This window comes from Epinephelus fuscoguttatus, linkage group LG13, assembly GCF_011397635.1.
Source record: "Epinephelus fuscoguttatus linkage group LG13, E.fuscoguttatus.final_Chr_v1".
NCBI classification, from domain to species: domain Eukaryota; kingdom Metazoa; phylum Chordata; class Actinopteri; order Perciformes; family Serranidae; genus Epinephelus; species Epinephelus fuscoguttatus.
This window is the reverse complement of record NC_064764.1, coordinates 36,476,068-36,503,215: the sequence shown is the minus strand read 5'-3', so window position 1 is coordinate 36,503,215 and position 27,148 is coordinate 36,476,068. Positions and strand designations below refer to the sequence as shown.

The following is a 27,148-nucleotide window of genomic DNA, read 5'->3' as shown; positions in this document are numbered from 1 at the left end:
TGAAAAAGTGAGTTAGACAGGTGTGTTGTAATGACTGATGATAAAGAAAAGAGACATCTGAGCACAGTGGGTGGCTGTGAGCTGAGCTCTGAGTTCTGGAGTCACATTGTGTGACTAAGATACGATACGTACTGACAGGATCAGAGGCCATGTAGGAAGTGGGTGACACCCTGGGGACTCCAGAGCCATACTCATTAACAGCCATGACTCTGAAGTAGTACTCAGTGCCTGGCACCAGACCGGTGACTTTGAAGGGAATCTTATCCTTCGCAACTTCGGCTTTGACGGTTGCCCAGGTCTTGCGGTCAATCTCGCGCTTCTCAACAATGTAGTGAGTGACCTCGCTGCCACCGTCAACCTCTGGAGGAGTCCAGGACATCATGGCGGATGTTTGTGTGATGTCGGTAACTTCCAGATTCATCACAGGTCCCGGAGTATCTGTCAGGAAAAACAGGCGATGATACAGTTTGTTTGGATTCAGCTGAAACTCAGTATTTTGGTGGAATTATGAACTTTTTATGACTGTCAGCTGCAACCAAGTTGAACAGCTACATCATTGGAAGAAAACCAGGACCTACCCAGAACCTTAACATTAACAAACACAGCCTTCTCTCCGGCTGGACTCTGTAGCGTCAGGCAATATTTGCCCGAGTCATTGCGGGTGCTGTCGGGGATGATCAGGAAGGTCATGGTATCAATGAGGTCGACTTTTCCCTTCCTGACCACGTTGTCAATGCCCATTCTCCTCCATGTGACTTTGGGAGCTGGTCTACCTCTGATGGTGGCACATAGTCTGATGGGACAGCCGGCTCTCACCGTCAGGCCCTGCTTCAGGTTGGCATCCAAGTCAATCTCCGGTGCCTCTGTTGGAAGAAACAGCACAGGGGTCAGCTCAATGTTGCAAGAAGAGAATACATCTTAATATTAACCTGTACTTCCTCTCCCCATTTTATGATGAGGAGTTACTAGTAGGTCATCAACCATAAAAGCGATTAAAAGTTCTCACCTAGAATCTCCCTGGGGATCACTGCGCCCTCCAGGTCACAGGGCAGGCTCATGCCCACCTGGTTCTGAGCTGACACTCTGAATTCATATATAAGCTTCTCATCTAGACTTGTGACTGTGAACTCGCACACGACCAGCTGTGCGGCCACGTTGCACCTCTTCCACCCATCGTCTCCTTTCTTGGCACTTCCCTGCACCCTCATCTCCACAACGTAGCCAATGATGGGAGCTCCACCATCTGATACAGGCTTGGTCCAGCCCAGAGTGATGGTGGACTTGGTGCTGTCCGTGACCTTCAAGTTGGTAGGAGGTGCAGGAGGCTCTGTAAGAAGAAGGGTGTCTGATGATTAAGCTATGAATGTTCTCTGAAGTAATCCCACTATGCATATTTCTTGATTAACAGATGAACACAATGAAATCATTATTTTTGGTTACATACCAACTGCGTCCTTGGCAGTGATGGCACGTGAGGGCTTGCTTGGACTGCCAATGCCAATTTCATTGACAGCCTTGACTCTGTACTGGTAGTCATGGAGGGGCAGGAGTCCAGTAACTGTGAAACGAGTTGAAGGAATTGGATCCTTGTTGACAGGAGACCACCTAACGGCATGCTCTTCCCTCTTCTCCAACAGATAACCTGTGACTGGCTTTCCGCCATCTCTCTCGGGTTCTGACCACTGCACAGTCATCTCCTCTTTGGCAATCTTAGTGACTTCTGGTGCCTCGGGAGCACCAGGCACATTGAACTGGGTGCCAGCAACAATGGCTTCACTCTGCACTGCAGGTCCAGGACCCATCTTATTCTCAGCACGAACTCTGAAGATATACTCATTACCCTCGATAAGACGGGTGACATTAGCTTTATTGGTGATGACAGCGTTGGAGTGGACCGACCACACTCCTCTCTTGGTCTCACATTTCTCAATAATGTAGTTGTAGATATCGCAGCCACCATCATCTTCTGGAACTTCCCAGGCCAAATGGCACCTGTCAATGGTGATACCAGACACCTTGAGATCCCTGACAGGTCCAGGTCTATCCAGTACGTTGACCTTAGCGTGGCCAGTGCTGGTTCCTGCACTGTTGGAGGCAGTAACAACATATTTTCCACTGTCAGTTCGTTTGGCACCAGTAATCAGCAGCTTTGAGAAGTCAACACCAGTTTCGATCTGAAGCCTGGGGCCCCTCTTCATCTCCTCTGTGCTGTCATCTTTGGTCCATTTGATATCAGGCTGGGGTTTGCCCTTAACTGTTGCCTCGATAGGAATGGAGTCTCCTGCCTTGACCACGAGTGTTGCATCTAGTTTAATCTTGACTTCAGGTTCCACAAGCTCTTCCTTCACCAGGACTTCAGCTGTGGTCACCCAGTTGCTCTCACCTCCTTCGTTCTTTGTCTGAACTCTGAACTGGTAGATCTGGTTTTCAATGCACCTGTCAGCCATGAAGTAAGTCTCCTTGATAGCACCCTTGTGAAGCCTCTCCCACTCCTCAGCCTCCTTTGGCTTCTTCTCAACATGATAAGCCAGGTTACGGCTACCACCATCGTTGTCTGGCTTCTTCCACTTGAGGAAGCAGAAGGTCTTGCCGATCTCAGAGATGTGGAAGTCATTGGGTTCACCAGGCTTCTCAACGGGATCGACTGCCAACACAGCTTGCTTTGTCTCAGTGGGTGGACCAGCACCAATCTTGTTTTCTGCACTGACACGGAAGAAGTACTCGCAGCCTTCAGTAAGAGGGGCCTTCAACAGGCGCTTGGTGCAGTCATTGGAGACCAAAGTCCATCCTCTCTGGCTGGGCTGACGGCTCTCGATAATATACTGAGTGATCTCACTGCCTCCATTGTCCTCAGGATTCTCCCAGGACACCATGCAGGACTTCTTGGTCACGTAGGCCACTTTCAGGTTCTGGCAAGGTCCTGGTGTGTCAAGGACATTGACAATGATGGTTGCCTGTGCCTGTCCACTACTGTTCTTGGCGAGAATAGCGTATTTACCGTAGTCTGACCTGACTGCATCATTGATAACCAATTCACACAGAGGATAGTTGTTGTTAAGCTGAGTGCGCTTGTCCCGGGATAAGGCTCTGGCATCCTTGGTCCATGTGATCTCTGGGTCAGGTCTGCCTTTCACCCTGGTTATCAAACTTATGATCTGACCTGCCCTGACTGTCAGAGAGTCGCGGCATGACACGTCAACAACAACCTCAGGGGGCACCAGGATATCCTTTGCTAAGATAGTCTTAGCCAGCTCCCTGGGTTCACTGTCTCCAACCTTGTTGGTGGCTCTGATGCGGACTCTGTACTCCATTCCTTCCATGAGGCCTGGAACTCTGTGGGCACATATCTTGATGAGGTCCTTGTTGATTCTGTCCCACTTGGCAGATCCTGACTTCTGAATCTCAACCACATAGCCCAGAATGGGACTGCCACCGTCTCGGGTAGGCTTGGTCCAGCAGATGTCAGCATAGGACTTGCTCCAGTCCTTAAGTTTAAGATTGCTGGGGGGTCCAGGTTTGGTGATGGCACGAGCAGCTTTGACAGGGTCAGAGTTGAGAGAAGGCTCGCTTATACCAGCAACATTTTCAGCAAACACTCTGAACTCATAGCTGTTGCCTTCAAACAGACCTGAGACTCTGTATCTGAGGTCCAGCACTGGAGTTTTGTTGACGCGGATCCACTTTCCTGTCATTTCTCTGCGTTCAACCACATATCCACTGATAGGGCTGCCGCCATCATAGTCAGGCAGGGTCCATTCTACTGTCACAGCATTCTCAGTGATATCAGAGCACACTGGCAGGCCTGGAGGACCAGGAGGGTTAAACATGTGCTTTGCAATAGTGGGAGGACTCTCAAGTGGTGCGCCGATGCCAATCTTGTTTTCTGCTCGGACACGGACTATGTACTCACGGCCCTTCTCCAGCCTGGACACCTTGGCCTTGGTGCTGGTGCTGCCAGAGCTAACTACAGACCAGGGCTCCCATGACTTCTTCACATCCCTCTTTTCCACCACGTAGTTGGTGATGGGTGTGCCACCGTCATCCTTGGGTGCCCTCCACTGGATCATCATGTGATCAGGGGTGACCTCCAAGATATTGATAGGTCCGAGGGGTGGACCTGGAAGATCCAGCACGGTGACATGCAGGGCAACAGTCTTGTTGCCTGAAGGATTGGTCACAGTGAGGACGTACTCTCCAGAGTCTCCTCGCTGGCTCTCAGGGATACCAAGGGTGGTGGAGGATCCAACAGTCTCAATGTGATAGCGTCCCTCGGATATGATTTCCTTGTTATCGGACATCCATTTGGGAGTAGGAGTGGGGATGCCTGTCATCTTGGCTGGAAGGGCAATAGGATTGCCAGCTTTGACAACAAGACCCTCAATAAGCTTCACATCAACTTCAATAGTTGGTGGTACTAAAAGAGAACAAAATAGTAACAACATTAGGACGTTTTTCATGAGCGTAAATGAGAAGAGAAACAGCATCTGCAATAAGAAATGACTCTTTCTTACATGTCTTTTCCTGGCAGGTGATGGGTACGCTGGTGTCAGGACGGCTCACGCCGATTGCATTCTGAGCCTTGACCCTGAAGCGGTAAGTCTTGCCCTCCACCAGACCAGTGACATGGGCGTGCTCGTTACTGACGGTCTTGAACGTGACCCAGTCTGTCTGGCCCTCTTCCTGGTGCTCCACAATGAAGCCGGTGATATCACTTCCTCCGGTTCGGTCGGGCCACTCCCATGCCAGCCACACTTCGGTCTTCTCTGCATCAGTGTGGTGCAGGTTTTTGGGTGGGCCAGGAGGATCTGAAATGGTACAGGGATAGAACAATTTATTGCTGATTATTGGTAGATTAGATTTAAATTGCAGACTTGGAGATGAGGTGGCAAAAAACTGTCGACAAACATGGCATGGCAAAGTGAAAAACATCAACAGTGTACTGATGTTATTTGAAAGTACAGACACACGGTTGTAAATGATATTCTGTATTTTGTACAGTCAGTAAGAGTGAAGCCTTCAGGATCTGTAAGCTCCACAATTTACACAAAATGAAAAAAGTCATGATTTTTCAGAGGAAAATCAGACAATGTAATTCTGTCTTTTACTCACAGAGTGGATCAACGGCCTTGATGGGTGTCTTGGTCACCACGTAGTCGCTCCTGCCAAACTGGTTCTCAGCAGCAACCCTAAATAGGTACTGGATTCCCTCCATCAGGTACATGGCCATCAGACTCAGTTTCTTATTGGCTGCAGAGACCGGCACCCACTGCTCGGAGGCAACGTCCTTCTTCTCCACAATGTAGTGGGAGATGACGGCACCGCCATTGTCCTCGGGAGCCTTCCATGTCAAGTAGGCCGACTCGCTGGTCACCTCAGAGACCACCAGATCTCTGGGAGGGGTAGGCTTGTCTGGTGGAAACAAATAAAATTCAAATATCGTCTTTACAAACTGTTTCTTTCAGGACTGAAGAAATCCTGTATTTGTGTGGGTGGATGTTTCACTTACTCAGCACAAGCACAGAAACGGTTGCAGATTTCTTGCCAACAGCATTCTCCACAGTGATGGTAAAGTCTCCGGAGTCTGGCCGGACACACTTGGGGATAAAGAGTTTGCTGCTGCTGGTGGTGACAGCGACAGTGATGTGAGAAGGAACGTCACCGTCATTCTTCTTCCAGCTGACAGTGGGTTGTGGCACACCTTTAAAGGTGGCGCTCAAGGTGATGTCAGTGCCCAGCATGGCCAGGTGGTCTCGTGCCATGTTGGCATCCAGCATCAACTCTGGTGCCTCTGTGGAGGGAAAATGGAAATCAAATGAATGAATTTAGCATATGTAGAATGTCTGCATACATTGGCCAAAAACTACAGGTCAATAAAGTTGTTCTAAATGTCAGCACTGATAGAGTCTGACGCCTTTTGTCTTATTGAGCTGAAAAAAAAAAATGCCTGCATAACAGATAAAGAACAGTTACAAATGAGCCCCTTACCCAGTCTTTCATGGACTGTGATGGTCTCTTTGACATAAGCAGGGTCAGATTTGCCAGCGGCATTGACGGTGAAGATCCTAAAGGCATACTCATGTTTGTCGAGCAGGCCTGTCACCACATAGTGGAGGTCGGGGCACTGCTCCGGGGTCTCATTGGCTGGAATCCACTCCACAGCACCGGGCTTCTGATACTCGACGAGGTAGCCAAAGATGCGACCCTTCCCGTCATGGCGGGGCAACTTCCACCTCAAGCTGACAGAGTCCTTGGTCTTATCGTAGGCCTCGGGGGTCACTGGAGGGCTGGGACGCACTGTGAAGACAAAATATCCCAGACTGTAAATAATATGGGCAAAAACATTGGCGGCCAGTCCTAATTGTGGTAGAGAGGATGGACACAAGTATTATTTCACTCTTAGAATCATCATATCTTCAGGAGGTGGGATGTTGTTTTATCAATCAATCATTTCTTCATTAACTGTAGTTTTTGGTAAAGTTGCTTCTGTTGTTTTACAAATTGAACCCACCACAGATTCAGTTTATTCACTGAACCATCAGTGATGTTGATGGTAGCTCCAGGCTCTGATTGCCTCCATCTCTGGCTTCACTGGAGGCATGCGTCATAGTTTACATATCTTGACCTCAACAAGATGGCCACATAGTCGCTCCTCTCGGACATGGGCAGCGACTCCAATCTCTATTCAATGTCTATTTTGTGTTGGTGGTGCTTTTTGTGGTTGGTGTTGGACAGTGGAGGCGTGTCAGAATGAGAAAATCAACTCCCAACTTCTAGCTGCTAGCTAGCCTGGTTAATGTTTTCCAATGTAAACGTAAGTAAACATCAAGGAAAAGATGGGGAAGAATGGGCACCAGCCAACAAGCATCCTGCTAACCACTGTGCAGGTGTTGGAAAATAAACTGGATGACCTCCATCAGTCTACAACTGGATATCAGGAACTATGATATCCTTTGAGTGACTGAAACTAAATCCCAGACAGCTCCATTCAAGCAGGTGACTCTTTTTTTATCTGCTGATCTGACAGAGCAGAGGACTCTGGGGGAAAAGGGGAGAAGGAGTGTGTATTATGGTGAATGGTGTGATGACGGGTATGTGAGCTGCTGTCCTGTTCCTGCTGTACACTGTTCAGAGGTGTCTGAAGAGCGGCGCGTCCCTTTTTCAGGAATAGCGACCATGCGGACGTCTTGTCGAGGTTAGGATGTGTGGACAGTTAAATCATTCTACAACCAGAAACCATGGATTACCAGAGCCATTCCTGAAAAATGTCAGATCATAAAGCAGCAGGCGACAAAGGAGGAAGACTATAAAAAGGAGTAAATGACAGTGACCAAGTCAATGGAGCTGTTGCTCGTATTATTCCATGTGACAAATAAATAAATAAATGAATGGTTGATTGTTTAGTAGAATATCTTTTGTGTAAGTATGAATGTTGATAGCTTCTGAGCTGCATTGTTAAGTGTTTGAATAAATGAATATCTGACTTGTCTTTTGTACATACTGCAGCTGTAATCACTGAGAAACCTAATGAGCTATACTAAATACTCATCAAAAATGCTGAACAAAATACTAATATTTCATCTTAGCTTAATATACGGACTTGTGTAAATAATGTTTTTGTCAATGGTTTTGCAAATACAAAAGATCTAACTTTGGAAAAAATGCAGAATGTGTGATGAAAATGAAAATAAACATAAAGTATAGTCTGCAAATATAATATAAATATGAATATGTTTTGCATGAATTTGTGCCACACTGACCGATGGGATCTTTGGCAAGAATGGGTTTGGAGGGGGGACTGGGGTCTCCGATTCCCAACTCGTTCTCAGCCATCACCCTGAACTCGTACTCGCAGCCTTCAATCAGATCCTGGACTCGATACTGAGTGGCCGGGTACAAATGGTCCCTGGTGGCTCTGGACCACCTCTTGGCTCCGACCTCCCTCTTCTCTAGAATATAGTTGGTGATCGGCTTCCCGCCATCGCGAGGCCGGGTCCAAAGCACCAGAGTGTTGGTGGCATACACCTCCCTGACTGTCGGCATCTCAGGGGCCTCTGGGACTCCTAGGAAGAAGAAACACGGATATTCGGGTTCTTTTAAGGATCCATTTCTAATGGGGAAAGAATATTTATTTGTTTCCATTGCATTTTAAGTTTGCAGAAAAATCTTAAGTCTTAAATTTTGTGATAGTAAAATTTGTGAACAGAACAGAGCCATTTGAAAAAAAGTATAAGTGTGAGCAGGATGTGAGCAGAACGTACTGAAAAGATCTTTGGCTCTCATCTCCTCGGACTCCAAAGGATCGCTGATGCCATACATGTTCTCAGCAGAGATCCTCATGATGTACTCCCTGCCCTCTGTTAGTTTTGGAACCTGAGACAAAGAAACAACATGTCTTCAGCAAGCCCCCACAACTGGGAAAATGGGTTTTCTGGGTCAGGTCTCCTGAAGATCTTTAAAACCAAAACTACCACCTTGCTGTTGAATGTCTCCGCCCACCAGTCTAGTTACTCTGACAGTTTCCATCCAATGTCTATGAAAACATGGATGCTTCACACGCAGAAGATCTATACAATCGGCACAGTTTCAAGATTAGAGTCACCAATTCAGTATCTGACCAAATGTCTGCCCCTTTGTTCCTGAGATATGACGATAAAACATGATGATGTCACAGTGAAGATGACCTTTGACCTTTTCGATATTAAATGTCATCACTTCATTATTTCATCCTGTTAGACATTTGTGTGAAGTTTTGTCATAATTAGCATAATAATTCTTGAGTTTGGGCCAAAGACATATTTTATGAGGTCACACTGACCTTGACCTTTGACCTTCGAACGCCAAACTCTAATCAGTTTATTCTTCAGTAAAGAATAAACAATTGTGAACAGTGACCATTTGTGCTAAATTTGAAGACATTCCCTCAAAGCATTCTTGAAATATCCTGTCCACAAGAATGGGACGAACTTCGGGATGTACAGACGGATAACTGGAAAACATAATGCCTTCACCTATGGCTCTTGCCGGCGCGTTGGCATAGTAACACAACAGCTGAATGGAGTGTGGTTGTCAAATCATCTGGACCCACCTTGCATGTGGTCTTGGTGGTGGCAGACGTTACTGTGGTCCAGGTGTCTCTGTTAACGTCTCTCTTCTCAATGATGTAGTTGGAGACGTCGATACCACCGTTGTCCAGAGGAGGTTTCCAAGAGATGACCATGTACTCCCTATGCACCTCCTCAAACACCACGGGGCCAACAGGAGGAGAGGGACGGTCTGCAGGGAAGAAAGAAAGGTCAGTGTGAAACAACTCTGCAGGTAAGGAATATTTGATTCTGCAGGTAAGGAATATGTAATGTGCTCAGCCAATCTCTGCGTTACTCAGCAGAGCTGGTAGTTTTGTAGCATTGTTTGTAGCAAAATGTGTGAATGTAAATGGATAATACAATTACTTTTGGTAGCCCACAGGGGTCTAGGCATGGACTCCTTCTATTCCCATCTAATTCAGTTGTTGAGTTGCTTCGTATCATCTATACCTTTAGTACTCTTTGCTGATGATACAAGCTTCTATCAGCCCCAGATTTCCCCAAGAGGTCCACCTACATACCGACAACCGTGATGTTGCAGACTCCCTTCCTGGACCCGGTGCTGTTCTCCACCACAACCACATATTTGCCGCTGTGCTCACGCTTGGCTTTCATCAGGCCGAGCGACATAGTGGTCAGCGTGTTCTTGAACATAATGTGTTGGTCGGCCTTCAGCTCCTTGTCGTCACGGTACCACACAATGGATGGAGGGGGTTTGCCGGTGTAGCGGCCCTGCAGCAGGCAGCTCTCGCCTACACGAATGATGATCTTATCGCGGAAGTCCAGCTCGATGGTTGGCGGCTCTGTGAGAAAAGAAAGTTGAGGACAGAGTCAGATAAAGTGACGCATTGAGGAGTGAGAATCCGTGACTTGTTAGCTGCTTCTTTATCTACCTATGTCTTATATTTTGCTGATGATGCCCGTTTATTTCTTTCACATAATAAGAACGTTTCAGCACTTATTTCTGAACTCCAAATCCTTCAAAGTGAACAGTAATATATATTTGTATTTGTTAATTTGCGCTGTTCCTTCTCTCACCCAGTTCATCCTTGCAGGTGATTGGTTTGGTGGGGAACGACGGCTTGCTGGGTCCAACCTCGTTGACGGCGATGACCCGTAGCTCATAGGTTTCTCCCTCTCTCAGCCCATCGTAGGTGTACTTCCTCTCCATCAGACTCTCCTTCGTCACTCTGGTGAACTTGTCTTTGCCGATCATACGAGCTTCCAGGATGTACATGGTGATGTCCGAACCACCGTCAAACTTGGGCGGCTTCCAGGTGATGCTGATCAAATCCTTGGTGGCCTTGGTGACCTCGAGCCCCTCGGGGCGGTCAGGCACACCTGAGGGAAACACAAACATACAGACAAATCTCAGAACTTTTATCTTGTGGTCTCCTCATCCTCTCATCTTTACAATAGTTACATGTCACCTTTCAGATCTTCAGTAGTCACCAGGATTCAGGTTTCACAAAACTTACTGATTTTTTCCTTGACGACGAGCTCGGCTGCGGTCTCAACGAAAGGTCCCATGCCAATGGCATTCACAGCGGCTACTCTGAAGAAGTAGGACTTTCCGACGGTGAGGCCTTGAGCTATGGCATTCTGTCTGCTGGCGGTAAAATGCAGAGAGGTCCAGGCCTTGTGCTCTGCTTCACGCTTCTGGATGATGAAATTGCTGATTGGAGAGCCACCATCCCTCTCGGGGAAGAACCAGTTGATCTTGCAGGTGTCAGTACTCAGGTTCTCTGCAGTGACGGGAATGCCGACTGGCCCCGGGACATCTGAGAGCGGACACAGTTAGTTGTAGTAATTAAAAACATAAAATCACTGAGGAGTCTGAAGATGCCGTCTCGTTTCAACAGGATAACAGTATTTTACCTAAAACTTCCACAGTGATGCTCTTCTTCTTCTCCCCTCCAGCATTCTTGGCGGTCAGTGTGTATATGCCAAGGTGATTCCTGGTGCAGGGTTTGATGACCAGAGATGAGCTGATAGCTGTTGTTTCAATTTTAGCCTCAGGAGGCAGCGCAGCTCCTTCTCTGCCCCAGGTCACCTCCGGGGTTGGCTGGCCCGACACGTAGGCAATGATACGAATCACACCACCGGCGTGGACCACCATCCTATCCTTCACTGAGGCATCCAGGTCGACCTCAGGAGCAACTGGGGGGAAGAAACTCAACGTTACAGTCCGTTAGATATAACCAAACAGGACGAAAACATCCTTAAGTGTCAGATTTTTGAGAGAACGACAGTTTGACGTGAAAGACGTGTGTCACCCTCTTTCAAACGGACTCACTGGTTCTGTCGTTAACCTCGAGCACCTCTGGGATTACTCCTGGCTCGCCGTTACCGGCAGCATTGAAAGCTGTCACCCTAAATTTGTATTTGCCACCAGTCTTCAGACCGGTGATCACAAAGCGGGTACCACGAATTTCGGTCTCTTTGGCCTGAAAAACACAAACATGGACTTTGTGAGGTCGCTCTGAAACACACATCTATCTCTAAAAAGGAAGCAAACAATTACCCCACATATAATAGCAGACTTAAGACATTACTCTTTGATAAAGCTTATAGTTAGGGCTGGCTCAGGCCTGTCTTGGACTAGCCCCTAGGTATGCTGACATAGGCCTAGTCTGCCTAGTCAAAATTCCATGACTTTTCCACTTTTACTAATTCTGTGACTTTTCCAGGCCTTGAAAATGAGTTTGTGATATTCCATGACTTTCTCAGGTTTTCCATGACCGTGTTCTCACCTTGACCCAGGGCTCAGTGCCCTCCTCCTGGTACTCCACCCAGTAACCCATGATCTTGGAGCCTCCATCCTTCAAAGGAGGGATCCACTCCAGGTCCACTGTGGACCTCGTCCAATCATTAACCTTCGGGGTCGGAGGAGAGGGCGGGGCTACAGGTGGAGACAGACAGGCAGTTAACATCTGTCTTTGTGTATTTAAAACTACATAAACTTGTGTGATTTCAGTGTGTGACTCTTACAGATGGGGTCTCTGGCAAAGATGGGGTCTGTGGTGGGGCTGTAGGGTCCAAGTCCTGCGGCGTTGATGGCACAGACTCTAAACAGGTACTGGGAGCCCTCAATGAGTCCACTCACCACATACGACTCGCCCATGCCCATGGGACGGATGGGGTCGCGGGTGACGCGGGTCCAGCGTTTGCCTGTTGTCTCTTTTCGCTCCAGCCAGTAGCCGGTAATCGGGGTGCCACCATCCTCCTCGGGCTCCTCCCAGTTTACTGTCATGGAATCCATGGTGATGCCGCTTACCGTCGGCTTCTCGACCTGACCAGGGATGTCTGCAGTGGGACGAATAGAAAAGGTCAAAGGTTAGAGGATTCAAAGATTCAGCTTCAGTGAATACATATTCCAGGTTTAGTTGAAGTGGTTTGATTTCGAAACTCAACAAAAAATAATATCCCATGATGCTTTAGTTTGTCAACATGGAGAAGATCTTGTAATTCTAATTGTTCTTTAATCTAAAGCACCTGCACTGAACTTAATCCTCCATTACTCTGATGATCTGTTCTTTAAGTGAAGTAGTAGTACTGATATATATATATATTTGAAACTGAAGACTCACTGAAGAGATCTCTGGCGACCTCAGGCTCGCTGTCCAGTGGCTCTCCGACTCCGTACTTGTTTTGGGCCATGACCCGGAACACATACTCGTGTCCTTGCAACAGGTTCTCCACGGTCCAGATCCGCTCTTTGGGCTCGCTGGTGACAGGCACCCAGGACGTCCTGCTGGCCACGCGCTTCCAGATGACATAGTTTGTGACCTTGGAGCCTCCATCGTCCTTCGGCGGCAGCCAGGACAGCGTGATCTTCTCGGCTCCAATCTCCTCGAACTTGATGGGAGCAGAGGGAGGACCGGGCCGTCCTGAAAAAAACAAAAAGAAAAAAAAAATCATATTTCAGTCAGTGAAACCTGAGAATGGTTTGTTCTGAGGTGTTTGTTCATACCGAGCACGTTGAGCCTCATCTCCTTGGAGGCCTTGCCGAGGCTGTTGGAGGCCACCAGTGTGTATAGGCCAGTGTCAGGACGTTTGCCCTGCTGGATGAGCAGCGTGCAGGTGTCGTCGGACACGATCTTGTTGATGTGCTCGTCGTACTTGACCTCCTCCTTTTTGTCTGACTTGTGGGGTGGAGCCTTGTACCAGGTGAGCTTTGGGAATGGACAGCCACGGATCTTGGCCACGATTTTGATGTCGGTGCCCTGCTCAACCTCCATGAACTCATTCAGCTCGATGGATGGAGCACCTGAAATATAACATGAGGAGATTATGCGTCATTTTTAAAACGTGTTTCTTCTCTTTTGAAGATTTAAGGTGAACGGCAGCAAATATTGTGGTTAAACACATCAAGAAGTCTGATCCAAAACTGATCAACTTTGCGCTGGAGTGCCAAGATGGGCAATAAATCAGTTTAGGATTATGATAATGGTGAGACAAAGAAAGTGAAATACAGTACTGAAGGTTAAATTAGAGTTTCCATAGATTGAACTTCTTTATGATTGTGACACATTGTAACTTTGAGTTGAGTTATCCCTGAGAAGAATAGAAACCAAACATCTCTAAGCATGCTGCTAATACTAGAGAGACTTCAGTGTTTCTTCCATGAAGCAGATTAAAACCAGAATGGTCCAAATCCAACCACCAAAAATCTGGACTGTTGGGTAAACAACACTAGATCCTACATTTCCCATAATACAGCTGGATAATGTATTTCATTTAACCCCCCCCCCCCCTTACAGGTCTGGTCCTGAATAAGGACGGGTCCAGCTGTGGTTGAAGGTCGGCTGGGTCCGACCTCGTTATGTGCCATCACTCTGAACTCGTACTCGTCTCCCTCCGTCAGGTCCTCCACCTTGAAGCTGGTGGTGTCCACATCTCTTCTGTTACACCTGAAGACACAGACGAAACAAATCTCAGTGCTGAAAAGGTTTTAGACAGACAGAGATTGTCATATGGAAGTTAATCACTTTGTGTTTCGCATATTTATTTATGTTTTGCGGTCACAAAATTCACACAGAATAAAAGAGTGGATATGTTTCCATCCACTGAGGTAGCGGATGAGAAAGAATTTGTAAAGTGCTAATTTGACTGCAGGAAAATATGGAATAATGAGAAATTAATGTGGGATTTATACTTATGCATCAAATCGACGTCATACCTACAGCGTAGGCTCTGCATCGATTTAGAGGCTGACATGCCCCTCCCCAGAAATTTAACTACACTTGACGGTGATGCAGACCTCCTGTCGATTTTTGTAAGCTGAAACCATTTCCCTCAGTGGAAACAAAGCTTTTATTTACTTTAATTTCACAGATAAGAAACAATAAATTGTGAAGACAATAACATAAATAACATTTTAAGTCTTGTGTGTGATTTATCCTGGCTTCATATGAGCAGAGGAAATCTCCGCTAGTTGCTAGGCTAATTTATACAATGTAAAATGCCATAGGCATGTGCTAATAATGTTAGCATGTTGTATTTGTGGGGAAAATGTGTCCAGATAAAGACAAGTATTTTGTCTGTGAATGCTGTGAGTTATAGAGAAGCTGATTTGTGTACTTGTTTGAAATGGTCTCTATTAAGCCATGTTTAATGTGTGTTTAATGTGTGTTTAAGGTGTGTTTTGTATCAACTAAACTTTACAGCACTTCACAGAAACCTCTGCCACTGACTAGTGTTTTGGAGGTGTAACTGCAGAGTGACACAGACACACCACCACACAAGTAGAAATGCTCACTATGGTGTAGGCCATGTGCGTAGCGTTTGCCCCACAAGTATAAATCCCCCTAAGAAGTGGTGTTCTGTAAAGTGGTGGTTTCTAAAGGTCCAAAATTTTGGAGATGATCCATAACTGACCCAAACGGATCCCAGTCCACCTGGTCTGAAATAGATGGATACTTCAGTCCTGATCCAAACGGACCTGATCAGACTGATTCATTCTCATTTAACGTCTTACCTCCTCCAGGCCTCCCTCTGGCCACTGGCATCCCAGCAGAGCATTTCAACGCTGTAGTGGGTGACGGGTGAACCGCCATCGTTCTTTGGAGCCTTCCAGGTCAAAGACACTGTGCCCTTCCTCACGGATGTGATCTTCAGCCTGGTCGGAGGGTCGGGAGGATCTGCAGATACAACTCATGAACATGAGCTTACACTTCACACTAATAATGTGTAACCAGTACAAACACAATTTGGGAGATCAGAGTGTGTCAAATGGATCATATCAGGATGAACCTGATGAGATGTGTCATCTTGTTTGTCTGGAGATCCATTTTCTGTACAGCTTGAGCAGTGTGTGGTTTAAAAGTCAGTTCAGTGTTGATGCATGAACCCAAATATTGAATGTGATCAGCTCTGCAGAGATAAACCATTATCTGGATCTTAAGTTCTGTCTGAAGCCCAGTTCACATACAGCGAGCAGCAGCAGCAACCCACTGTCTGACACCTGTATACCGTGAGGACGGAAACAGAGGCCTCGGCAGGGACAGAGCACCTGCAAGCAGACACGCCGTCTATAGTCATTTTGACTTGACCAGCAGACTTCACTACAAGCTGACTGGCTTTAAAAACAAGTGACATGGGGAGTCGGTAGCGTAGTGAGATAGTGCCGGTGCCCCATGTACAGAGGCGATGCCTCGCTGCAGCGGTCACAGGTTCGACTTCGGCTTGCAACCATTTCTGCATGTCACCCCCCGCTCTCTCTCTCACCCCCTTTCACTCTGTCCCATACAATAAAGACAAAAAAGCCCAAAAATAATCTAAAAAAACAAACAAACCAAAAAAACCAAAAACAGGTGACATGCTTTAAAACCAGCCGCCGGTGATTTGACCAGCTGGTTTGCAGGTGACACCATCAGCCGGCTTGAGTCCAGCTGAGACCGGCCAGTTCACACCGCTGCAACTTTTCTTTGCAACGTTCTAAATCGGTTTCATCTAGTACCGAATCTTTGGTCTGAACTGGACTTAATGTTACAGAGCAGTGTAGATGTGTATCTGAGTGTTAAGGATCGTGACCCTTCCTGCTTTTCTTTTAAATCAGGTTCAATAATCAAAGTGTTTTCAGTGTAAAAACCAAGCAGAGGTAAGGATAAAGAGAGGAGCCGTACGGATTGGATCTCTGGCGCAGGTGCGCTCGATGGTCTCTGCGTATGGCCCGAAGCCAAAGCGGTTCTCAGCCCGGACGCGGAAGAAGTAGTCCTGACCGTTGATCAGGTCTGAGACGACCACAGACTGAGAAGTACAGGCCGGGTTCACCTGGAATGACAACATCGGGGAAGGGGGGGGGTAAGCAGCAGCAGTGTGTTATTATCCAGTGAAGCTCCAAGTGTGTGGGGGAGGTCATACCTTGGTCCAGGCTTTGCCGCCCACCGCCTTCTCCTCGATGAAGTAGCTCTTCACTCTCTCTCCGCCATCATTCTCTGGAGGTTTCCAGGTGAGGCGACAAGTTCCTCTTGTCACGTCGCTGACCTTCAGGTCTCTGGGAGGTCCGGGCAGGTCTATGGATTCACAGAACAAGAAATCAGAGACTAGAAGACCAGGGAGACATTTTACATTTCTATCATAAATCCTATCCTGTTTCTCAGTCATACCTTTTACTAATTTTCTAATCATATTAAATGACAAACAAACCCTTTGAATCTTTACGTACCGAGCACAGTGACACGGACTTTGACCACCTTGTGTCCGGCGGGGCTCTCGGCGTTGAGGATGTATCGGCCGCTGTGGTGCATTTTGCAATCTGGGATCACAATCACTGAGGTCGTGTCAGTGGAGTAGATCTGAAACACCAGCGTGACATCAGAAACCACATGAGGCACAATTTCATGTTTAAAACCATTACAGTTCTTTAAGTCATCCGTCACACTTTTTGTTCAGCTCCTAAAAATGAAAGCAAAATTCACACCACAAAAATAGCTACAGTTCAGATGTTCTGCCGACAAAATGGAAACCTCGGTGCGGTTTTTGTTTCATGCGTAGGTGAAACAGAAATGAAGATACAGTCCATTAAAGTGCAAGCAGTCTGACCTCTGAGTCGATGGGCAGCATGTGGAGTTCGTTCTTCTTCTCCATCTCTGCGTTTCCATCGAAGTGCCAGGTGACTTTGGGGATGGGTCGTCCGGTGATGGTGGCGGGAATCTTGATGGTTGTTCCCGCTCTGCAGGTGAGCAGGTCGTTAACGTCCACTTCTAGAGACACCATCGGCTCGACTGAACAACAGACAGGAAACAGGAGCGCAGATTTGTTTTTTCATAATCAGGTAAACAATCTTTGTTAAGATTCAATAAGATCAAGATCTGTCTCACAAGAGAACTAATATATTCTGGAGATTCCAAAACAATTTGCTGTTGAGCTGAATCCCTCAGTTCTTATGAAGCTTTACTGAATCTGTTAGATTTCCACTAAGAGTATTGATCAGATCAGGATCAATAAAGCTGCTGTGAAATGTTAAGTTTTTCTCCTTTTGAGAAGAATTCATAAAAGATGCCTGAAGGTCATAAAAAGAAGACTGGTTTGTGGTTGAGCTGTTGGCATACACGATGGTGTCATCAGCATAGAAACTGACAAAATAAATATTAACTTTGGACCCTCTTTGTGTTTGTAAACTGTGATGAAGTATTTTGTGGGCAGAGCCAAACTGGTGTCAGAAAGGGACAGTAGTGGTGTTGGGGTGAGTGCAAAATAAAATGTAAAAAGCACTATAACATTTATATTTTTTGACCGATTGCAATGACTAATTTCTGTATCCATAAGTTTATGATCTATGTGTAGTGGAAAAAAAAAGTTTTGTCTCCAGTTAATTAGAATTCTTGATATCTAGGCTAATCACTGCTGCTCAATGCTCAGTAGAGTGTGTGTTTGGCTTTTTTTTAATTACTTAATTAGTTACGTGGTAAAAAATTAATCAACATAAAAATTGTAAAAACTCATGTTTGTCAAACATGGATTTTGCATATTGTCCTTGATTGGGTTGGGGAGACGTCCCTTTATAATTTAATGTGGAAGTACAACTTATCAATGTGCTAGCGCCTTAGCTAGCTAACGTTGTCTGTTTATTAACACCTTGATAATAACAAAGTATATTAACTTTCACCACTCCTCACTTTAGAAAAGACACCACAAGAAATCCTATAATGTGTGTAGATCAGTTCATCTGCATCCAGGCAGGGAAATGAAAGGCACACTAACATTAGCAATGTAGCTAACATAGCAAGTGGGCTACCTATGGCTGATCGCTGTCAGCTAGAAACATACGATGATCTATTGTCTGTTTTGTAATCTAAACAAAGAACATGTTTTCTTATGGTGTCCTTTCTAAAATGAGCTGTGGAGAAAGTTCTGTTACGATCAAGGAGTTAATAAACAGACAGCGTTAGCTAGCTAGTTAAAAAGTTGTCTGTTACTTCCACATTAGATTACAATATATGGGGACGTCTCCACAAGTGTTAACAAAGGACAATAAGACAAATCCAAGCTTAACAAATGTGACCACATAAGTAATTCTGTTCATGTAAGCCAAACACACACTCCTCTACGGAGTGTCCAGCAGCAATTTTAGCCTAAATATTGAGATTATAATTAATTGGAGACAACTTTATTTTCTACTATGGCATCCTTGGCAAAGGTTTTCTATAAATATTAGGTTATCTTAGTGCACATTCCTGTACTGACATCCAACGGCACAAGAAGACATTTTTATTCCGGATGTGTCAACTGTTTCTCCCCGACGTCCACTGTTTTTCTGCCACTAGTATGCACATGCAACTATACACAGTAAACAGCAGAGGCCCCAGTATTTAACCCTGTGGGACCTCAGCTCAACAGAAATGTATGTTACTCTTACTCAAGATGTCCTGAACCAGGATGTCACCCGTCCTGGCGGGCTCAGAGGTTCCGACAGCATTCACAGCGTAGATCTTGAACTTGCACTTCTTGCCCTCCTTCAGGTCTGGGACGGTGATTTCAGTGGATAAGTGGAGCTTGTCGGCAGGAGTCACCCTCCTCCAATCAAGAGTGCCCTCCTCGTGGACCTCGACGATGTAACCCTTGATGGGGGTACCACCATCTCTGTCTGGCGGGCTCCAGGTGAGTGAGATGCTGTTCTTGGTCTTGTCTTTAACCTCCGGGGTTCCAGGAGGGCTGGGAGGATCTGAGAGCGGAGCAGAAGGGGTCAAAGGTCAGTCTCATTAACGTTAAATATCTAGATTTCACTTTAAGCATCAAGGTGTCTTCTGTAGCTTCCATTACTGGGCCAGCTGTGCCCGATTAAAACTCTGCATCTGCGGCGTCGGTGGCTTAGTGCATAGAGCAGGTGCCCCATGTACAAGGCTGTTGCTGCAGCAGCCCGGGTTCGACTCCAGCCTGTGGCCCTTTGCTGCATGCCATTCCCTCTCTCTCTCCCCTTTCATGCTTAGCTGTCCTATCAATTAAAGGCAAAAATGCCCCCAAAAAATATTCTAAAAAACAAACTCTGCATCTGACAGAATCTTTCACACTGTTGATAAAATTTATGAATCACCTGATGAACTGGTAAAGTGAGTATTTTTTCATAGCAAATTGCAAACTTCCAACTGACTGACAGAGCTGCAGAGATAAACTCTGTCGTTAAAACTCACTGCATGGATCCTCGGCGAAGCGGCACTCGGTGTATTCACTGTGTGGTCCGATTCCTGCAGCGTTACAGGCTGAGACCCTGAACTGGTACTGGGTTCCTTCTATGAGCCTGAGCACGGTGTACTGCAGGCCCTTAACTGACGGTTTGGTGACTGGAGCTCTGTTGACGCGTCCCCAGTACACGGCGCCTCGCTCCCTCTTCTCCAGCCAGTATCCCTGAATGGTGGAGCCACCGTTGTCCAGAGGAGGCTCCCAAGTCACAGTCATGGTGGTCGCTGTGGCGGCAATGATCTTGGGGTTACGTGGTGGTCCAGGGAGGCCGAATGGATCCCTGAGCTCGACTTTCTCTGATTCGCAGCCGTCACTCTTGCCATACTTATTCTCAGCTATGATCCTGAACTGGTAGATACCATTCATGTTAAGTTTGTGGACCTGAAGGAGCAGAACAGGGACAGCTTGTTACTTTTTTTAAAATTTATTTTTGTTAAGGTGTTAAAGACAGAATTAAATATATGATGAAAACACAGAACAGAGCATTACGGAGATGTAAATGTAACTGATACATTTTTTTAACATTCTGATGATTTATTTCTCGAACATTTTACAGTAGTTTCTTTGAAGGTTTGTTGTTTTTGTTAGTTTAGTTATTTCTGTTGAGTTCAGAAACAGATTTTTGGAAGAGCTGAAAAACTGACAAAAAGGGCTCGTATCTTTATTAACGGTTATCAGGAATTTACAAACATGTAAATGAAACTCTTACCATTGTTTTACTCAGTATATATATACTCAATATAAGAAAAACATATTATTTAATTATCATTGATCTACGTCAAGAACATGTTTTCTTGTGTCAAAGATACATTTTGATCCTTAAAATTTAAAACAATAGATTTTATTTGTAATAGTTTAATGTTCGATTCTGTGAGGTTTTAAATGTCAGATAAACCTTTTAGTCTGGAGTCAGAGCTAACATCTCTTCTTGCGTGAAGTTTTTTTGTTAACGTCATCAATCAAAGCAGTGAATCCCCATGCCGCCATGACTCACCGCATATCTCCTGTCAGTGAGGTTGATGGTCATAACCTCGTAGTCAGACTTCTTTTTGCTGGCGTCCCTCTGCTCCACGATGTAGTTGCTGATCTCACTGCCTCCATTGTCCTCTGGGGCTGACCAGGTCAGGTAGCACGAATCGGACGTGATGTCTGAGATCACAATGTTCCTCGGAGGAAGAGGGCGGTCTGAAAACACAGGGTTGGGTCAATGTAACGGTCACCATGTAAAGAACAGGCGGCAACCTCCTGGGCTGAGAAATGAATCCAATAACTGCAGTTCCTCTGATGTCCACTTGAGGCTGGCTCCAAGAGCAAGTCAGTCTCCATAGAGCTCCATGTTCAAATGCAGAAATAAACATGTTTACAGCCTGGTTCAAAAAACTGTTTTGGTCTCTGTAGCTAATTTCAACATTCATGACAACTGTACGGGGGCTGGACTTTTATATAACTCATCTGTTTACATTTAATTAAGGCTTGAAGTTACACATAAATAAGAGCAAGGCCTTTTTGCCTAAGAGGTGGGTGCTATCCTTTGACAAATTGCTACCACGGTGACAACATTGGGTAGGTAATTTAACCAGATTTAAAGAGTATAGGTGTAGCTGTGACTGTCACTATATCAGTGTGTTTTGAGGTCATGAAAAGTTAACTGTAACATTTTGGTCGTCTAAAAAATTCTTGTTCAGTGTTTGAAGTCCCTCTACTAAAAGACCCACTGAAGAGTCGCTGTTCAGTTTTTATCATTCTACACTTGTTTTTCACTACTGAATATTAACATTAGCAATATCACAGTTTACTATTGCTGTAAAGGAACCAAGCTAACCAAGTTAGTGGCTAGGGTTAGGGTTAACTCCACCCTCTCATCCAATTATGGTCACTTCTAGTTCCAAAAAACCAAGATGGCGACACGTGAATTCACAAATCAGTGGGTGACTTCATGGTGGCTACATCCATTATTTTATACGGTCTATTTACAACAGTTTGGTCTCTAACGTTAACCCCAGATTCACAGAGAAAAGGTGAAGTCATAGCCACTAAAGCTTTAAATGCGCTGCGCTAATCAACCCGACAGCTAGCGTTAGGGTTAGCTCCACCCTCTTGTCCCAGTATTGTCACTTTTGACTCCAAATACCACAGATGGCAACAGGCAAAAGGACAAAACCAATAGGTGATGTCATGGTGTCTACGTCCATCATGTTATACAGTCTATGGCTGTGATGATAAGAACTTTAAAACATTTAATATATAGTTTTAATTTTGCTAAAATGTAGCTTGGTTAGACATCAAAGAGTAAAATGATAGAAACTAAACAGGCATGGAAAATGACTGAAGTTTTAGTGTTTTGTCCTTACCAAAGATCGTGACTCTGATGATTTGTTCAGCTTTGCCGTGACAGTTTTCAGCCACCAGCTTATAGTTGCCTTTGTCCTTCCTGACGGTCTCTGGGAAGGCGATCTTTGTCCTCAGAGTCGTCCGGTCCACCTGAAGATGAGAAGGCAAAAAGCAGATTTATTTATCTATATGGCATAATTCAGATGCAGGGCAGGTTCAACATGTTTTACAAACATTGAAACTTTGGAAACAATCTTCAGCAGACGAAATAAAGAACAGAAGTAAAAAAAAAAGCTCCAGCTGACATGAGAAGCCGAGCCAAAAATTATATTACTGATGACTTAGTTATCTACAGAGTTTCTCCCAGAAGACGAAAGGTCATGGGATCATCCAGTCACCACAGAAAGTCTAACAGGACAGTTTGGACATACAGAGTGGGTTAAAAGTCCATGAACACATAAATCAGCTCGGACCTCCTCAGTCTCCATCGTCATCCTCTCGTCCTCCGGCTTCTCCAACACCACATCATCCCTCATCCAACGGATCGTTGGCAGAGGAAGTCCCATCACCTCCGCGGGGATGTCTATGGCCGCGCCCTTCTTCACAAAGAGGGAGTTGGCCTTGAAGTACTTCAGGATAGTAATTCTTGGAGGGACTGTGGACAAAAAAAAACATCTATCAGTGTTTCTGCTCTTCATTAGATCAGCCTTACAAAAAGACTTTAAGAGTCAGCGTCATACTTTCATCGTCCTGGATCTTGGCGTTGATAGACTTAGAGGGCTCTCCTATCCCAACCTCATTCACTGCTTTGACGCGGAAGTCATACTCCTGGTTCTCCGAAAGGCTATCGATGGTCCCGCAGCACTCTGTGAACATCTTCCGGTTTGCCACTTCGTACTCGGTGCTGTCGGACCTCATCTTCTCCACATAGTAGCCCATGATGGGGCTGCCGCCGTTAGAGAGAGGTGGCAGCCAGGTCAAGGTGATGGTGCTCTTGGTTCTGTCGGTGTAGCGCAGTTTCTCGGGAGCAGACGGAACATCTGAAACAATATAGAGGAGTTTGATCAACACTGTGTGACTGTTCCAAGAGAACCTTTAATGGTCACAAATCTTCTTGAAGATGTTTAGTCAGAAAAACATTGGTCATATTTGGCAGTTTTACCTTTGGGATCTTCGGCCAGGATGGGTCCCAGGTCAGTCGGAGTTCCGTAGCCGTACTTGTTCTTGGCGACGACCCTTAAGTCGTACTGCTCGCCAGACAGCAGACCCTGGACGTCGCACTTGCAGGACGCCGTCTCCAGGGGCTGACGGAAGAGTTTCATATTGGAGTCTTTCCTAAGCACCTCGTAGCCGATGATGTCACTGCCGCCGTTATCCAGAGGGTCCAACCAGGTGAGAACGATGTTCTTCTTGGTTACTGCGACCGTCTTCAGGTCCACCACTGGTCCGGGGACGTCTGTTGAAACACAGGTTGATAAAAATGTTAGCTACGGGGTCTTGACCACTTTGGTCCTGGTTTGACCTACATGTACAAAACTTGGCAGGAACATGTAACACCCCAAGATGTACAAAAAAAGTCTCATGGAGCTATACGCTAACCAAACAGAAAGTTGGCCATTTTCAATTTTATGTGTAATTTTTCTGACTTTAAGCCATCTCCAGGGGTTGTACTTTAACAAACTCCTTTTCCAGATTTGATTGGATCGACTTAAAATTTTGTTGGTACCATCTAAAGGCCTTTGACATCAAAAGTTGGTCAAAGCTTGACTTTTCGTCGAACCATGTCACTGTGGCAAGACATCCAACATTCATTTTTCGCCACCAAACAGGAAGTGGTCTAACTCCAGCACACATGGTCCAATCTGCCCAAAACTTCACAGCTTTTATGAGGCTCTAGGTCTGAAGCCAAGTACATGCACATTAGGTGTCATGGTGACTGCGCCACTTTCTGGCAACAGGAAGTACGTCTTTTCAGTTCATTTGGTTTACATGAAATTTACATGGTGGGGTGTTCAACTGAATTACAACAACATGACTTATAATCAGTGTGTTCTCCAGTGCCACATAGTGGACACAGGAAGTGGTATGAAGTGAAATAGGTCATTCCAACTCTCACACTCTATCAAGGATATACCATCTCACTCCTGCTGCATCAGCCGGCGTCCTACCAGTACCCCCATGTTACGCAGAAGTACGAGGGCCTGTTCATCGCTGCTTACAGCTTTAATTCCTGTTTATATTCTAAAGGTATTTACAGAGCGTTATTTTCATAAATCATTTACAGCCTGATTATACAACATTGTACTCCTGAAAACACAGTGAACTGTTGACAGTATTTTCTGATTTATGGAGTGATTATAAGAGATATCCTAAACTCCCTCAGATAAAAACGTTGACTGTAATATGACAACAAAATGAAACAAGTTTGAACGTGATTTTATCCAAAGTTCAGATTTGTGTTCTGGAAATTAGGGGTGCATGATGTACAATTTTTTGCCAATACCCAATACCTATATATCCATTTTTCCCCACCTAATTGTAGTGATCATCAAGTCTCTTCTTTAGCAGAATTAACATCATATTATGCATGCATACTCTTATCATGATAGCCCACCGGCAGATGGAGACATGAAATAAAATATTTTTCAATGTATTGTGCAAAATGAGGAAAGGCATGCTAGCTAATTCTGTTCATTTCAAAGTTCATTTTAAAGCCAATATCGGCTGATACCGATGATGTACCAATATTATCGTTCAGAGTGATGGTTATATCTGTTCATTACAGTTTTTACCTTGTTTATCTGTAGTATCTCTTGTTAAAGTTTGTAGAGAAGCCAAACAATAGATTTTAATAGAAATATTAAAAGACACAAATGAGTGCTTCAGCAGCCATAAAGAACAAATCAAATCTCAGAAATATTTTATATAAACCTGACGTTTCTAAAATTTCTCCGATATAAAGAATCAGCACCTCACTCATTGTGTTAAAATCTGTGATTCAAGTGAAGCCAAAACTGAAGTTAAGACTTGTCCTCTAACAATCACAAGCTTTTCTCTCCTGCAGTTAAAAGAATAAAGACTCAGCAGAGATGTTCTTCAGAAGACTTAAGCCATTTCACCTTAAGTTGGATCTAAAGTCTCAGTCCTCCTTTAGAGGATGTGTGTGCTGGATGAACTGGATTTGAAACACTGATTCTGACATGCGTTTGTCTGACACTGACCCATGACATCCACTGTGGTCTCGGCTGTCTTGGCCCCTTGGCTGTTGGTGCCGGAGACCTGGTATTTTCCGTGATCTGCCCTCACGGTCGTCTTGATGAACAGAACAGTGTTCTTGCCCTCCGTCTCCACAATCATACGCTCCTTGTCAACTTCAGCGCCATCTTTGGCCCATTTGACTTCGGGCTGGGGTCTGCCGGTCACCACGGCCGGAAGTCTCAGTGACTCACCAGCCCTGATCAAGACGCCGTTCCTCACAGATACATCAAAGTTCACAGCAGGAGGTTCTAAGGGACACGGACAGCGAGACGAGTCAGTCTTTGTTAAAAAAATGTACATCTCCTGATTAGGACAGACATAACATATGACACTTCCTCACTTCCTGCAGCTGCTTTACTTCTCTCGACTGGAACACACTGACTGTGAAGCAGCTGCAGGAAGTGTTGAATTTCAACCTACTGAGGTGAAGTCTTATTGGCCATGCCCCTCCCCCCACACCCTGTCCCATCATGAAAGTGTCCGTACCTAGAGGCTCTCTGACGGTGACAGGTTCGGTCACACCGGGAGCTCCAGGACCGGCGTCGTTGACAGCCATGACCCGGATGTAATAATCCCCTCCCTCAGTCAGACCAGTCACAGTGTAAGTCAGCTCTTTACACCTGAACTCTGTGCTGCGAGTCCAGTTCTTCTCTCCGACCAGAACCTGAGAAAACAACACATCAGAGATGTGTAAGACTTCTGTTTGTCTTCTAAGATGACACAAAGGCCATCGGCTGCATGTAACTGTATTCACTTCCTGTACCTTCTCAACGTGGTAACCCAGGATCTCTCCTCCTCCGTTGTACAGTGGGGGCTTCCAGGCCACGATGACAGAGGTCTTCCCAGTGTCCACGATCCATGGAGTTGGGGGGCCAGGAGGCACTGTGGGGGGAGGGCAGAGGTGTATTAATGCTGGTGATCGGTATGTTTCCATGACATCAGAGAAAATGGATTTATTATGTTAGTCTGACTAAAACCGGACTTTTAAAATACATGTAAACATGTTAGTCCAACTGAAATCATACTAAATTGAATTTCTCAAAGTTGGACTAACACTCCATCACACAGTTTGCGCTCCCTGGACTTTCTATCTGCCTCTGTCCCCAGAAATTGTACTGAGCTTGGGAAGCTGGCATTCATGTACTCTGCTCCCTCCGCCTGGAACAGTCTTCAAAAATCAGCAAATTTGCAGGAACTTATCACCATTAATGATTTTAAAACTCGGCCTACAGGCTTTATAATGGCAAATTTTGGAGTGTGTAAATGTTTTACTGCGTAGTATTTTATCATCATCACATAAGTGTTCTTTTAGTCTGTATTGTGGTGCACTGTTTTGTTTAACATGAACTTTTCCTCCTCATGATCACCTGTTACCACCTTCTCTGCCCCCATCCAGCCCTCTCCACCTCCTCCCCCTTTCCCCACTGTATTTGTAGGGCATAACTCCTCCATAGGACTCTGGGCCTTTGTCTCTTTTTCTCATGTCTGTGCTTTCTTTTTTATGTGTGTCTTATTACGTTTTCCTCTTTAATGCTGCCATTTTGGCCAGGCCTTGCTTGTAAAGAAATCTTGCTTGTTTGGTCTGTGACGTAACAGGTCAACTAATAAAAGGTCCAATACTAACAAGCTAAAAGGAGGCATATTGCCAACTTTCGTAGCGGAGTGGGACATACTTCAGTCAGTAAATGAATTTTTGGCTGATTCAGCATGTTGAGTTGGCGAAGCCCGTCGATAAATGAAATTGCTTTGATTGGTGATGATGGCGGTTTTATGTTTGTAAAACTTTCCCTCAA

At 45.5% G+C, this 27,148-nt stretch overlaps 1 protein-coding gene across 10 annotated transcripts in view; it reads right to left on the bottom strand.

The window, feature by feature from the left end:
• Positions 1-27,148, bottom strand: part of LOC125899773 (titin-like) — a 134,924-nt gene that overhangs the window by 55,757 nt on the left and 52,019 nt on the right. For all 10 annotated transcript variants that reach the window (XM_049594305.1, XM_049594304.1, XM_049594306.1 and 7 more), the window contains 36 exons: positions 26,119-26,237; positions 25,842-26,019; positions 25,319-25,603; positions 23,260-23,553; positions 22,838-23,137; positions 22,571-22,752; positions 22,118-22,247; positions 20,761-20,951; positions 19,718-20,147; positions 18,946-19,251; positions 17,130-17,311; positions 16,753-16,882; positions 16,449-16,600; positions 16,211-16,358; positions 15,064-15,226; positions 13,845-13,996; positions 13,057-13,353; positions 12,674-12,973; positions 12,075-12,389; positions 11,837-11,985; positions 11,380-11,530; positions 10,962-11,243; positions 10,562-10,864; positions 10,122-10,424; positions 9,605-9,886; positions 9,086-9,273; positions 8,259-8,370; positions 7,758-8,060; positions 5,986-6,294; positions 5,507-5,788; positions 5,110-5,409; positions 4,512-4,805; positions 1,445-4,414; positions 1,007-1,327; positions 579-863; positions 133-438 (listed from right to left, as the gene is read on the bottom strand). In XM_049594305.1, coding sequence (XP_049450262.1) covers positions 133-438; positions 579-863; positions 1,007-1,327; positions 1,445-4,414; positions 4,512-4,805; positions 5,110-5,409; positions 5,507-5,788; positions 5,986-6,294; positions 7,758-8,060; positions 8,259-8,370; positions 9,086-9,273; positions 9,605-9,886; positions 10,122-10,424; positions 10,562-10,864; positions 10,962-11,243; positions 11,380-11,530; positions 11,837-11,985; positions 12,075-12,389; positions 12,674-12,973; positions 13,057-13,353; positions 13,845-13,996; positions 15,064-15,226; positions 16,211-16,358; positions 16,449-16,600; positions 16,753-16,882; positions 17,130-17,311; positions 18,946-19,251; positions 19,718-20,147; positions 20,761-20,951; positions 22,118-22,247; positions 22,571-22,752; positions 22,838-23,137; positions 23,260-23,553; positions 25,319-25,603; positions 25,842-26,019; positions 26,119-26,237 — 11,394 coding nt within the window. The remainder of the gene's footprint in view (positions 1-132; positions 439-578; positions 864-1,006; positions 1,328-1,444; positions 4,415-4,511; positions 4,806-5,109; positions 5,410-5,506; positions 5,789-5,985; positions 6,295-7,757; positions 8,061-8,258; positions 8,371-9,085; positions 9,274-9,604; positions 9,887-10,121; positions 10,425-10,561; positions 10,865-10,961; positions 11,244-11,379; positions 11,531-11,836; positions 11,986-12,074; positions 12,390-12,673; positions 12,974-13,056; positions 13,354-13,844; positions 13,997-15,063; positions 15,227-16,210; positions 16,359-16,448; positions 16,601-16,752; positions 16,883-17,129; positions 17,312-18,945; positions 19,252-19,717; positions 20,148-20,760; positions 20,952-22,117; positions 22,248-22,570; positions 22,753-22,837; positions 23,138-23,259; positions 23,554-25,318; positions 25,604-25,841; positions 26,020-26,118; positions 26,238-27,148) is intronic.